This window comes from Cyanistes caeruleus, chromosome 6 (genome assembly GCF_971803275.1).
Source record: "Cyanistes caeruleus chromosome 6, bCyaCae1.hap1.1, whole genome shotgun sequence".
NCBI lineage: Eukaryota > Metazoa > Chordata > Aves > Passeriformes > Paridae > Cyanistes > Cyanistes caeruleus.
Genome location: NC_141706.1, coordinates 20,726,992 through 20,740,203, shown reverse-complemented (window position 1 = coordinate 20,740,203; position 13,212 = coordinate 20,726,992). Strand labels below are relative to the sequence as shown.

The 13,212-nt window shown below is 39.7% G+C and overlaps 1 protein-coding gene across 39 annotated transcripts in view; it reads left to right on the top strand.

Moving 5' to 3' along the window:
* PTPN5 (protein tyrosine phosphatase non-receptor type 5) overlaps window positions 1–13,212 on the top strand; it is a 75,823-nt gene that overhangs the window by 47,804 nt on the left and 14,807 nt on the right. For all 39 annotated transcript variants that reach the window (XM_086892947.1, XM_086892941.1, XM_086892950.1 and 36 more), the window contains 5 exons: window positions 1,869–2,107; window positions 4,712–4,901; window positions 7,783–7,867; window positions 10,055–10,134; window positions 10,634–10,771. In XM_086892947.1, the coding sequence (XP_086749073.1) occupies window positions 1,869–2,107; window positions 4,712–4,901; window positions 7,783–7,867; window positions 10,055–10,134; window positions 10,634–10,771 (732 nt within the window). The remainder of the gene's footprint in view (window positions 1–1,868; window positions 2,108–4,711; window positions 4,902–7,782; window positions 7,868–10,054; window positions 10,135–10,633; window positions 10,772–13,212) is intronic.

Genomic DNA, 13,212 nt, shown 5'->3' with positions numbered 1-13,212 from the left:
GCACAGAAGGTGAAGTTAAGTGAAAGCTCTCCATAGCTAAAAATGATTATCTCTTTTTGCATGTGAACTCCTTGCAAGTAAACTTAAAAACCACTATAGATTAAAGTAGACTGGGCACATTTTTCTGTTGGTTAACATTTGTGTACAGAAAAACCTTTTCTGACAGTTTCCATGTTGGAGAGTTTGTACTGGTTTGTATTCCTGGGGTCTGTGCTAAGAATTTTTTAGCTAGAGTAGAGGCACAGATGTTACTCTGTGTCACTTAGCTCTCTGGATAAGTCACCGGGCAGCCAAGTATTAGTGTCCTGTGAGTTCCAACCAATGGTCCATCTTGCCCCAGTATGTTCTCTCTAACATGCTCATTAGGAAGGAGAGCATGAGCCCCGTCCCTTCCTGCCTGTCACCTTTCTCTCAGATGTCTGAGGTCATGCTGCATTGCAATTTGCAAATTTGAAAACATCTGCTTTTATCAGTATTTGCAGATTAAGTTATAACATAGTCATTGGCAGAGCATTGGAAATGGTGATTGAACCAGGCAGGGTTTCTACAAGCCCAGCCTCATCAACAGCAGGTTGTTGCATGAAGACAGTTTTCTTTGCTCTCCCCTTTGTCTCAGCTGAGTAATATCTCTCTCTCTCTACTTAAAATTGATTTAAGTAGATCAATGCCATGTGCTGCCTAGAAGAGACCTTGAAGGGGTCTTTTTCTTTATGATCCTTTCCTTTATGACCAAGCCCTGCTTTCCTAATGTTGAAATTCACACAATCCTGCATGACATCCTAAATTGCTTTTAGTAGCCTATGAAGAGAAATTTGACCTTCTTTAGTGGCACTTTTTAAAATTCAACTGGTCATTTAAAAGCCACATAAGAAAAGGCCAGAAGAGGCTTTTACTGTGGAAAATAAGACCACTTCTTAATCTCAAAAGGATGCATGACAATGCAGTATAGTTTATATGTCATTAGCCTGGGTGGTACTCCTCCTAGTTCTATGCTAAATGGATGAAGTTGGCCTAGGGTCCCAGATCCTGGAATTCAGAGGTGGGCTTGAAATTTTTAACTGAAATCTGTGTGGAGGATTTGAAGTCTACTGATCTGATTTCTAAATCATTTAGTCCATCACAGTATCTGTTCAAATTGATGTGATGCAGAAATTTTTGGGATTCATGAAATTTCAAACCTTTCGTTAATTTGTAATATAAACTTTCACATTGCACTTGCATCTTAAAACTTCACAGGATTCATTATTTAATGTTTATGCCATATTCAAATCAGATAATTAGATTATAACAGTCTTTTCCCCTGGCCAAAAACTGATATGGGCATTCTGAGCCCCAGGATCAAGTACATCAAAATTGGGGCCTTTTCAAAAACTGGTGGGTTTTATGCATAAATTCAGGGTACAATGCCTAGTTATTAAAGATGCTCAGCTCAGTTATATTAACTTAACACAGCTATATGTAAATTTCAAATGGAAAGCCATTAAATCAGTAGAGATATGATTTATAGAATACTATTGTGGATTTTTGTTTTGTAAACAAGCCTGGGAAGGATAAGAAACTGAACAAAAGAACTGTGGTATCACGTTGGCTTGCATATGATGGTCACAAGCACATTCCGCTTCCACTGTATCCCTGAGTTAAGCCAGGCTGGCTCTGTGGAAGCCTCTATGGCTGAAAGCAGGTTTGAATGGGTAGATGTGAATCCTTGTAACACACACCACAAAGCTGCTCCTGCATGGAACATTCCTGTTCTCTTCTGTACTCTCCAGTTTGAATAGAGACAGCTGAGATGCTGCCTAAAGAACCATGCCCTAGGCTGAACCGAAGGGCTGCAAGCAGCAACTTTTTAAAATGTTTGTTTCCTCCAGTTTTGGCAACTCCTCAGAGCCCAACCAGACCCCCCCTTTCCACTGCAAGAGGACAGACGCCAGTCTGTGAGCCGGCAGCCTTCCTTCACGTACTCAGAGTGGACAGAGGATAAAAACGAGGATGACTTCCTAGATTTGGATCCTGTACCAGAGACTCCAGTCTTTGACTGCATGATGGATATTAAAGCAGAGACAGACCCAGCTACTCTGACGGTTAAATCCATGGGATTGCAAGAAAGGTAGGGTAGATGTGACTAATAGGGAAAAGTCTGCTCCCAGATTTTGTGGATTTAGGAGTTCTGTGCCTAGTAGGAAGCTTTACTGCTTTTGTGAGTGTCACTTTCAAATGTGGTTGTAAAGTCAAGCACCTGCTTTATTTCCTGTCCTCTTTTTAGTCCAGTATTTAGGACTGGACAGCTGTCAACAAGTGCTGTTCTAAAGCATCATTTCTTTCCATTGAATACATCTATTTGTGTTTGACCAGTCTCTCACTACTCATCAAGACAGCAACTGCTGCATGAAATCCCCTATAGAGCAGTGAAAGCTTTTGCCCCTGAAAGAAGTGGGTCTTGTTGATTTTTTTTATTATTTTTTTTTTCCTTGTCACTCATACTGGAGGACTAGTCTTTTCTCCAAAAGCAAACCATAGAAAAAGCAATAGTCTCTAACTCATATAAATGAGTTAATCCAAAGTAAAAGAATTTTATTCAAATGAACCCAGTAATGAAACTTTGGGGTGAGCTGGTGTTCACTACTTAAACCATAAGGGCAGCTTGAAAAAAGGAGTTTCTCAGGCAAATCGGGAGCTTCTCAGAGAGGTTCACAGCTGGGAAAGGGCAGTTTAAAGATTAAAGATAAATATTTTTCTGTTTTGTGCCCTTTCAGTTGTTTAGTGAAATAGGGCAAAGGTCTTGATGATAGAATTCCTGTGAAGAAATTCTGCAAAAGTGAGGCTGTTTTGAATAAGAATGAAGTTACTGAAGGGCCCAGTATAGCAAAGTATCACCTTTCTTTATTTCTCAGTTTTAATTGGAGTGCTAACCATAGTTAATTCATCTCTAAAGCTTAAAACAAAGGACAGTACTTAGATTTTAAGAATACAATGCTGATTTTCCAAAGCTCTTCAGGATACAGTAAAAAGGAGTGTTGCAGAAGAGGCTTTCAATTTGCACTCTTGTGGGTTTAGAATGTTTTTTATTGTGTTATGGTTTGTTATAACATTGTCCTAAAATCTTATACCTTTTATTGTTTTATTCTATCTTAACATGAAATCACAAGCCCTCTGGGGCTTGTCCCTGAAACTGCTGTTTTGTTGATTTTTCATTATAGGCAAGATTGGGCTTGAAATAAGTGAGTATTTGTGTTCTTCACTATCCCTGATTTCATTCCATTTCTGTCACTTTAAAGATGTGACATTTCTCCTCAGGTGACTGCTAGCCTACACAAATCAAGAGAATTGGGGAGTATTGCTTGGGGAGTAATCAATTGGTCAAAGTAATGAATTACAATGAAGAACCTGTCAAATAACTAGAAGTGAAAGAATGAGAGCAATTGCTTCAAGTTCTCAAACTAGGTACAATGCTGTGAACACTTAAGATATAAACTTGCTTTCAACATACATTCTTGAGAAGAAAGACATCATTTCAGGTTTGAGCTGTGCCCTGACAAACTTCATTTACATTACATATTTTCCTTTGTTACAAACTTTTCCTTTGTTTGGTGTTGTGTTAAGTTACCTACCTGTGCCTCTGGCATCTATTCTGCTTTTCTCTTTTCTCTCATTCCTTAACTGCCTATGCAATTAAAAGAGTGGTCAGCAGCTAAATTCAAACACCATTGGATATTGATAAGAAGAAATAATCTCATTTCCTCATGCTGAAGAACTGTTAACGTAGGTAGCCTCTACTACCTTAAAAGAAGCAAAAGCAATCCTTGTCAAATGCATCGGTTTCAGGGGAGAAATGTGGTAACTGTTTAATAGCACACAGGAAGGTATGGTGAAATCCTTTGAAAGGTGTCACTAAATATTCCATGTCTGCCACTAGTGGCATTTCCCCATGGCTGTGAATCATAGCAGCAGGCTGGCTGCAAATTCCCTTGGACAAACTCCTAAGTCCAGGAAAGGGCTGTGATCCAAGTGATGACTTCTGTTCTTTCTGTGAGTTGGTCATACCTGCGTGCTTACATGGTTTTTAATAGCTCCTGCACACACCTTCTAACTAAATTTTTTGAGTTAAGATTAATCAAAAATAGGTTTACTGTGTGGATGTATAGAACCTGTACCTAGTAATCATCATATTGTGTGGCTTTTATTATTATGTTAAAGATATTTAAATATAGATTCACTGACGGCTTTTGAATCTTACTTTTGACTATCATATGTGAGGCTAACAGAAGTGCTTTAAAACTTTATTCATAGTAGGCATTTTGACTTTTTTGGTTTGTTGTGTGGTTAATTAACAGTAAAAATTTTGCACTCAACAGTATCTCTATAATGTAACTGATAAACTGTTGGGACCTTCATTTTACCTTTGTTATGATTGTGGAAAGTTGTGGAAAGAACATTTTTCAGATAGAAAAATTATTCACTGCAGTGACTGGCTTTTTGAGTCTTTAATAAAGTTGAACTGGTAGTGTATCCCAAGATCTGACTCCAGTGACGTTTCAGTGTAAAAAATCATCTTCTGGTCTTGTCCACACAAGAAGCATCACCCATTTTCTTACAGGTGCTGACCAAAATGTCCCCATCAGAACCATCTGGGTGGTTTCCTAAAGTTGTTTGTCTGTCATTGCTAGCACTGATGGGTCTGTTGTAAGCAAACTTTGACTGCTCTGTTTTGCAGGAGAGGTTCAAATGTTTCACTCACACTGGATATGTGCACCCCAGGCTGCTCTGAGCAAGGCTTTGGCTATGTCATGTCCCCACGGGAGCAATCAGCCCGAGAATACCTCCAGACAGCATCAAACATCCTGACTGAGGAGGAGCTGCACAAGAAAGCACTGGATCCTTTCATACTTCAGGCAGAGTTCTTTGTGAGTGTCTCACCTCTCTCTTCTAGGAGCATCAATAAAAATGGGATGTTGTCTCTCCATAGAAGACCTTATTATTCTCTGCCAGTCTAAAAGTAGTACATTCAAACTCGGTTTCTGTTAGTGAAGCATTTAATGAAATTCCCAAATTTATCTTTCCTTTAAATTACAATGTCTGAAAGCTTTCAGTGATACTGTCACTTAAAAACTAGAGAATTGGTTCTGGCAGAAATGACAACAAGGAGTCTTTGTTTCATGAGATTTTGTGGGTTTTTTTGTTTTTTGCTGATGTATATTACCTTTTTAAAAACAGCAACAAATAAAATCACTACACTTCAGAAGAAAAGCCACATTTGTTATAAGCATGACTTCTTGAAATGTGTCTGGAGTTGCCCTAGGGATGAAATTAGTCCTAATCCACCCTCTTTGCTGTTGAGTGCTTAATGTGGAGCTACTTTCCAAATCTAAATGTTCTCTGGTTATCTGAAACACAGTGTGGCTCTGTCATTCAGCAGGGGCTATAGAAAGTATGTATCACCGGGGTTTTTCTCTGCACAAAAATAATTGAGTAGTTGTAAACTACTGAAGTTAATACTGCCATGTCTAATATTCTCTTAAGCATGAAATCTCAGCAGAGCAGGAGGAAGATTGTTTTGCAACATTACAGCTCTTTCAGCCTGTCCTCTTCATGACCTCTGTGTGTCTGAAAGGGAAAGGCCACTCTGATTATCACTTGCTGCCCTCCCTCCTTGTGCAGTTTCAGGGGTTTTTTCCCTTTATAAGAACAGGGGTATAGTCTGGGCTTCTGTTTTAAAAAAGAACACAGAGTATCTGTGGTCCTAAATTCTTTTAGTGCTGTACAAGTTGTACACTTCCAATTCAGTTCTAATAATATTAGGAGTGAAAGCAGCTTTTCTGTAGGCAAAGCCTTGATTCTTCTAAAGTAAAGCATCTATTGCTCTTTTAGGGAGGGAATGTTGACTTGATGTCTGAACTGACTGCTAGACTAGTCCACATACGGTTTCTTCAGTCATTGAGCTACTCTGGAGCTTTCAAGCAAAGAAAATAATGTTAGAAGTAGGAAAAAAATGCACTTTATTCATCTGAGATATTCTGAATTACGTTTCCTGGTGTTCATAGAATCATTCAGCAGCCAAGCCATCCCAAGCTATTTTCATTCTTTAATGAAAACTGAAAGAGCACAAAATGCTGTGCAATCAAAATGTCATTTCTGCAATTAAAAACTGTACACTAGTTCTTTTTTTATGAAACAGTTACCACCAGCTAGATCTTCATCATATGTTTTCATTCTGTCTAACCTACTTGGTTTTAAAAGTCCAGATCCCAGATGAGGCAAACAGCTGTTTCATTTTGGAAGAAAAGTCAGGGAGAACATTAACAGGGCTAAATCATGAAATTTATACAAGGTATAGAGTTTTTACTCAGGCTGTATTCCTGTTGATTTCACCAAGAATTGGCTAGCATGGACTTAAGACCCAAAAACAGCCCATGGAGCTTGGCTCAGGAAGAGCTTGAGTTGACTAAATACCAAGGAACAGTTGAGAGAAACATGAAGATTTTGTTCCCATGCAGTTTTTGCAATTTTTAGGAAATTACTTCAGAAAAATGTTTTTGTCCTTCTTTGCCTCTGGTTAAAGCCAACAGTGTGCTCTGTGCTTTGTAAGAGAGGGGGTGCAAATAGTCTTCTAAAGTTCCAGAACTGACCTCAAGTTGTTCCAGGGCAGGTTTAGATTATTAGTTAAAAATTATTAGTTAAAAATTATTCACTGAAAGGGGTGAAGCACTGGAACAGACTTCCTGAGGAAGTGGTGCAATCACCACCCATGAAAGTGTTTGTAAACATGTGGATGTGGCACTTAGGGACATGGCTTAGCAGTAAACATGGAGGTTCGAGGTGAAAGGTTGGACTCAGTGATCTTAGAGGTCAATTTCAGCCTTAATAATTCTTTGTTTTTACATCCATAGCTCTGCCCATCTTTATTTTTTCCCAGAGTGAGGCTTGCCTTACTAAACCCTGATTCCTGTTACCAATCTGTCCTGCAGTGGTCTCTCAAATCCAGTGTGCAGCAGCTGGGATGTCCAGCTCTGCCTCCCAGTTCCCGTGAGCCATATCCCTGCTGAGCCAGGTTAACACATCCCTTCTCTTCACCTGCCTACTGACTCCAGCTGATTGGAGGTTCCTGTTTGTTCCCACCTGGCACTGGCCACTTGTTTCAGGGGATGAGCAGTGGGGAATAGGAAACCCTTCCATCTTCGTGTGCTCTTTGCATCAGCAGGCAATCCCCAAATACATCTTTGCGGTCCTTTTCCATGGAGCTTGACAGCATGATGAGCAAAGCAGTGACGTTCCCCCAGCTCCATGGAGTCAGGTCAGCACACCAGCCTGTCATAAAGCGTGTCATACTTTGCTGCTGGTGCAAGTCCCCAGCAAATTATTAACTTCCACCCTCAGGGAGGAAGCAACGTGAGTCAGAAAGGATGGTGCTGAGGTCCATCCTCATGGAGCAGTGTCTTGCGTTCCACCTCTTGCATCGCTCTGTGCCTACACTTGCAATTCAGTTCTAATAATATTAGGAGTGAACGTGTCATGCATGTTACTCAATGAATTAGTCACTGGGAGCATTTTCACATGAAGGATTTCAGAAAAGAAAGCCAGTGACAGTAAAAGGAAACATCAATCATACTTTGGTGGTAAGTTGCTAGAAGTACTGTACAATATGTCCCAGCTGACTTCATCGCTTTGCCTCCCTCGCAGGGAGGACATAATGGGCTTGGGGTTTTTATACCTCCTGTGAATCTAATAATACTGCTGACTGTCTCTTATGTGTTCGTGGGTTTTTTGTTTTTCTTTTTTTTTAAACAGGAAATTCCAATGAACTTTGTTGATCCAAAAGAATATGATATTCCAGGCTTAGTGCGTAAGAATCGCTACAAAACAATTCTCCCAAGTAAGTTTCTGCTTTTTAAGTGACTGAGGCAGTATGGTTTATTCCACATGCTGAAGGGCTTTACATTTTCCTTTCCTGAGTGCATGAAGTGTACTATCACCACAATATATTGTCCAAAAGCCATGTTCATGGAGCAGCAGCATAGCTCCAAAGCATAAATCAAATTTCCAAAGAGTATAGAGCACAGATAACCAAAATGCTGCTGATCCTCATGGAAACTTAGGTTTTTTAGAGTTATTAGAATGGCGTCATTTGGTGCTGCTTAAAATTTGTACCCAATAACTTGGTTTATTAAGATTACTTAGTGATTTCTTTCATTAAATTTCTTTTGAAAGATCAAATTCTAGCAACATTATTTTCCTGACTGATGCTTTTTCAAATGCAGACTGAGAATATTAAGAACTGGCCTGACAGCATTAAGATGACACAGAAAAGTATTTTTTGTTTCTTTTTGCTCTAAGCTATTGGAAGATGGTACCACCATCCAGAGTAGTCTTTTGCAAAATCCAAAAGGTTCAATGTGTGGTTATCAAATATAAGTGTAGTGAAGTCAAAAATGTCCTCAGCTATACCTGATAGTCAATGAATCTAGATTTGAAATGGTTTCAAAAAAGATTTCTTTTTAATGTGTTCAAGCTCCAGCAAATGCAGCCCAAGGTGTGCAACTCTTTTGATGACTTTGTACTCTACCTCAGATGAAAAGTGTAAATGCATTTAACCACTTTTCACCATTGCTGTGCTAATGGCTGAGGTGATTTGTTCAAGTATTAATTTACTGGTTTTGCTGGAACAGGAAGATTGCAGAAGTGGATATTGATTTCAGATGCCCAAGGTGCCAGATCTCTAAGTGATCTGTATATTCTGAATTTGGTATCTCTTCATTTCAGCCATATGGGTATCTGCCAGCAGCCACTGTTGTCACTTTGACTTCTTCATCTCAGATACCTGCTTTCTGCCCAGCCATCTCTGTAAAAGTTAATTAATTTCTGGCCTTATTATGATCTGAGATTTTTTTCTGAATGAACTTTTACCTGACTGTGGCCACAGGTTAGCTTGATATTGCTGAGGAAAGGAGAGGGCTGAGTGCTCACTCTTATCCCACTGCCTCCATTCCACAGGGCTTGGTGCTGACAGTAAAGAAGGGGGTAGCAAGGAGACCTAAACATTCTCTTTATGCTTCAAAGCCAAATATCCCAGTAAACATGTATCTGGTCTGTCTGAGAACAGCATTTCATGCTGATTCTGTGTTTGTAGTACTGTAAAAATGACTGTGTGCTTAGTCCTTAATATGATATTGGGTAAAGCACAATTTTTGCATAAATTTTATTTTATTCTGCTCTCTAAACCAGCTGAGGTTCTTTATGAAAAAGGCATCTGTGGTTTGTTTTTAATATTATCTTGGTCATATACACTGGTTTTGTTTGCTGAGGCCTCTGTCAGGAGGATGTTTCTTGTCAATGGTAACAAACTGGTCAAAGTGGATGAACGTGGGCCTGTGTCAGTTCCCATTAAAATCAGTGAAGCCATTGACTTCAGTGGGAATTGGACTGACCTTCTTAAGTGGAATAATGTTTTCTTTTGTCATCTTATTAGAACAAGAATAATGCTTCATAAACAGCCTCAATGAAGGAGACTCAAGTACTGAAGAGACTTAAAATGCAAGAGACTGTTAATATTTTTTAATTTCTCTATAACCATTATATTTGTTAATAGCACATCTTGGAGTTCGGTTCATTGCAAGATGAAACAGGGAAAGTTATTGTCATCTGGCTTGCCTGGGTGCAAGAAATGCATGTTTATGTTTTGGTGGAAAAGCTCTTTGCTGTCATTTCACAAACAATATTCTAGTGTCTTTGAAGCCAGAATGAGTCTGTTGACCTAACAGATTGGGAAATAATTTCCTGGAGCAGAAAACTGCTTTTCTAGAGTCATGCTGAGGCACTGACTCTGCAACAGGACCAATTAAGGCAGGCTTCGGAGAGTGGGTGAAACTGTCAGAAGGCTGCAAATTACCCCAGCCATCCTTTCCCTTTTTTAATGGTCTTAACATGGGGGTTTTCCGAGGCTGCTCACGTCTGCTGTGATGGCCATGAATGCATGCAAATGTCTTGCTGTACTAAATTATCTTGTGTGTCTCTTTCCTCTGAGCAACTGATAAACTATTCTTTATCTCCTTACACCTTTCAGATCCGCACAGCAGAGTGTGCCTTACCTCAGCTGATCAGGATGACCCCCTCAGCTCTTACATCAATGCTAACTACATCAGGGTAAGAGCTCTGTAGCCCAGTGTATCTGCCCAGCCTCTATCAGCCACTGTTAATGTAAACAGAATTGCAGCATACACTGGTTTTTAGAGGCATCCTAGCTGATTTGTTGCTCTTCTCTCTAACGCTTACATTAGCTGAAACCCAAATCTCAAGTGTACCTGTATAGATTCAGACCAGACAGAAACATACTTCTGCAGTTCTTAATGCAAAATTCCTTGTCAGCTGGCCTAACCAAGGCACTGGATTATCAGCCTGAATAAGGCCCATGACCTAGCCAGAGTCACCGCAAGGCTGTTGGACACTCTTAGCTGGTATTACATGAATTCCAGGCCGTACTGTGCCTTCATTCCATGTACACATGTGCAGGAGAGAGAGAGGAGAGCTGGTGCCACGGAGTCAGCATTCCGTCCAGGATGGCTCTCTGGTTTTTGAGAAGCAAACCTTCAAGGTTATGGAGGACATCCCTGTTAAAACTGATCTCTTTTTCTTTTGTTGGCAGGGCTATGGAGGAGAGGAAAAGGTATATATTGCTACTCAGGGACCAATAGTTAATACTGTCACTGACTTCTGGAGAATGGTGTGGCAGGAGCGTTCTCCCATCATTGTCATGATTACCAATATAGAAGAGATGAATGAGGTAATGCTGTTACATCCAGTCAGTATTTTTATCTGTAATCCATCAGATATTTTCAGCATACACACTAAGCCAACAAACAGAAGTTAGTTCAATGGCCTGTGCAATCAGAGCCAGCATTAAATTCTTCAGGCTCAGAGAAGATGTGGGCTTCTTCAATTCAGTTTACTGTAAGTCCTGTTTTTCTCTCTGACCTCTACTGTTGGTTTTGCCATTTTCCTCTCTCAGCTGACCTGAAACCCCTTCTAACCCAGCTCTATTTGCAGGCAGCCTTTGAAGTTCTAAAGGAATCAAAAGCAATAGTACCCCATAACTGCTAAGGCTGAATATCTTTAATCAGTAGAGTTGTTGCTGCTTTATCTTGCATTTAATTATGATTTGATGCCTATATGCACACTTAATTTGAAGTACCTGATTTCTGTATGACAGTCAACAACTTGAACTGACTTGGATATTGGGGACTTTCCCCTGAATATGTCTAAGGAATGCCTATGAAATACTGAAATTAAGATGCTGAAATTTTGTATTCACCACCTCCTTCCACAAATTACACTGTAGTGATTTGATTTTTTTTTTTTTTTTTTTTTTGAGTTTGTAATACTACAGCCCTCCAGCTGTTCATTAGTTTCCTGCTGAAATCCTTCCCCCATAGCAGAGTTGCAAGAATTTTGTTCCTGGGCTTCAGCTCACAGACAGGTAGCTGAGCTCACGTCTGCCTTTACCGGCAGTGTAAGATGTGAGAAAGTGGTCTGGGCATAGGTTGGGCCCTTCATCCTCCCTCACCACTAAGGCAGCAAGGTTGAGTGGAGATATCCAAATGTTTTTTTCTTAAGATGCAGCAGCAATGTATGTCAGGCTTGTCCTTGAGAACAGATTAGTAATTTAGGTTAGAGATTTTTGTTTGGAGAAGAAGCTTTAGATGCTTAGAAGCCAAAGATTATGGGCATACATACGTACAGCATACAGACAGAGTTGTAATGGCTTATCTGCTGGCTGAAAGCTTAGTGCCCATAATCATGCACATGCACAAGCCTTCAGCTTTTCATAATTATAAAGTAAATAAATTTAATCTTCAACTCAATTGAAAAAAGATATGAATAAGTCTGACACAGAACTATGTCATGCTTTGCAAGTTAAAAATGGTCAGTTATTACAGCTGGCTCATTGAACTTGTCCTGTCACGGCATTACTGATGCATAACAATAGAGTATGTTGCTGATCTGAATGCTTTGTTTTCACTCATGTTTTAAACTTGCACCTGCCTGCATCTGAGTAGCAGCACTGAAGCAATAACTCGCTCATTAATCAAAGTGGCCAGTTTCTGGCACATACTGGCACACACTGATACTAAAATGTCATCACACAGTCAGTACACCAGAATCTTTTGAGGACTTTGAGGTTTAAAGAAGATGCAGAGGAAGTGCTGGTCCTGAATCACACATGTGATATGTTCTTCCACTATAGTTTTCATAACAAAATATATATATAATGGGAAAACAGAACAGGAAAGCCAAGTAACCTTGATTTCTGGGTTGCCTCTTACCTGCACTGACCAAGTGTTTCACCCATCTTTATCAGTCTTGGGAAGCAGTACACTGCAGTGCTGATGTACTATAGAACTACTGCTTGCTACAGCCTGTATATCACAACAGAGCTTCCTGATACATTTTGTGTCAAAAATGTAATGGTGTCAGCAATCTCATAAATACAGGGTCTTTTCATGTAAATGTCTTCTACCCTCACTTCATTTATCTGCAACTCTTATACTAATAGATGAATAACAGAACTCAAAGTACATAGATTCAAACCCAAAAGTTTTGCTCAGCAATAATGCTAGTAAGAGAGGCTTTTTGTTCTTCCTCAGTGCAATGACTTCACTAATGTGTGTATTAAAAGCTCTACACCTCAGCCCTCTGTCACTTCTAATCTGAACTGACAGCCCACAGAAATGAGTGGGCAATCTTACTCCACTCCTTTAAACAGAGCAATGTCTGTGCTAGTAGTGCTCTTGACAATTTTTGCAGTGGATTCTGCTGTTTATGAGTAGAGGAAGAAAAAACACAATCTGCATAAATAACTTTACAGAGACACAGTGGGCCACAATCCTAGTGGGTTATTAACTGATGTACTGTGCAGATGGAACACTGATTCTCCCACACAATAAAATTTTGACTCAGTAACTTTGCAAGTACTTTTCCGTTGTTAGTCTTTCTCCTCAAGTGGAATTACGTTTGGTGGGGGAGAGCAAAATGATTCAACTTGTTTCGTTCAAGATTGTGTACAGCTGTGTTAAAGGAATCTTACAAGCATCTTCTTTACTGAGGTTTGTTGAATAGCAGATACCTACTCCCCTGTGATAATGAAATAGCTTCTTGCATTATCACAACGGAGCCTTTTTCTCAGGCTGTGCCTCATTCACGTCATTCCTTGTACATGAATTAATT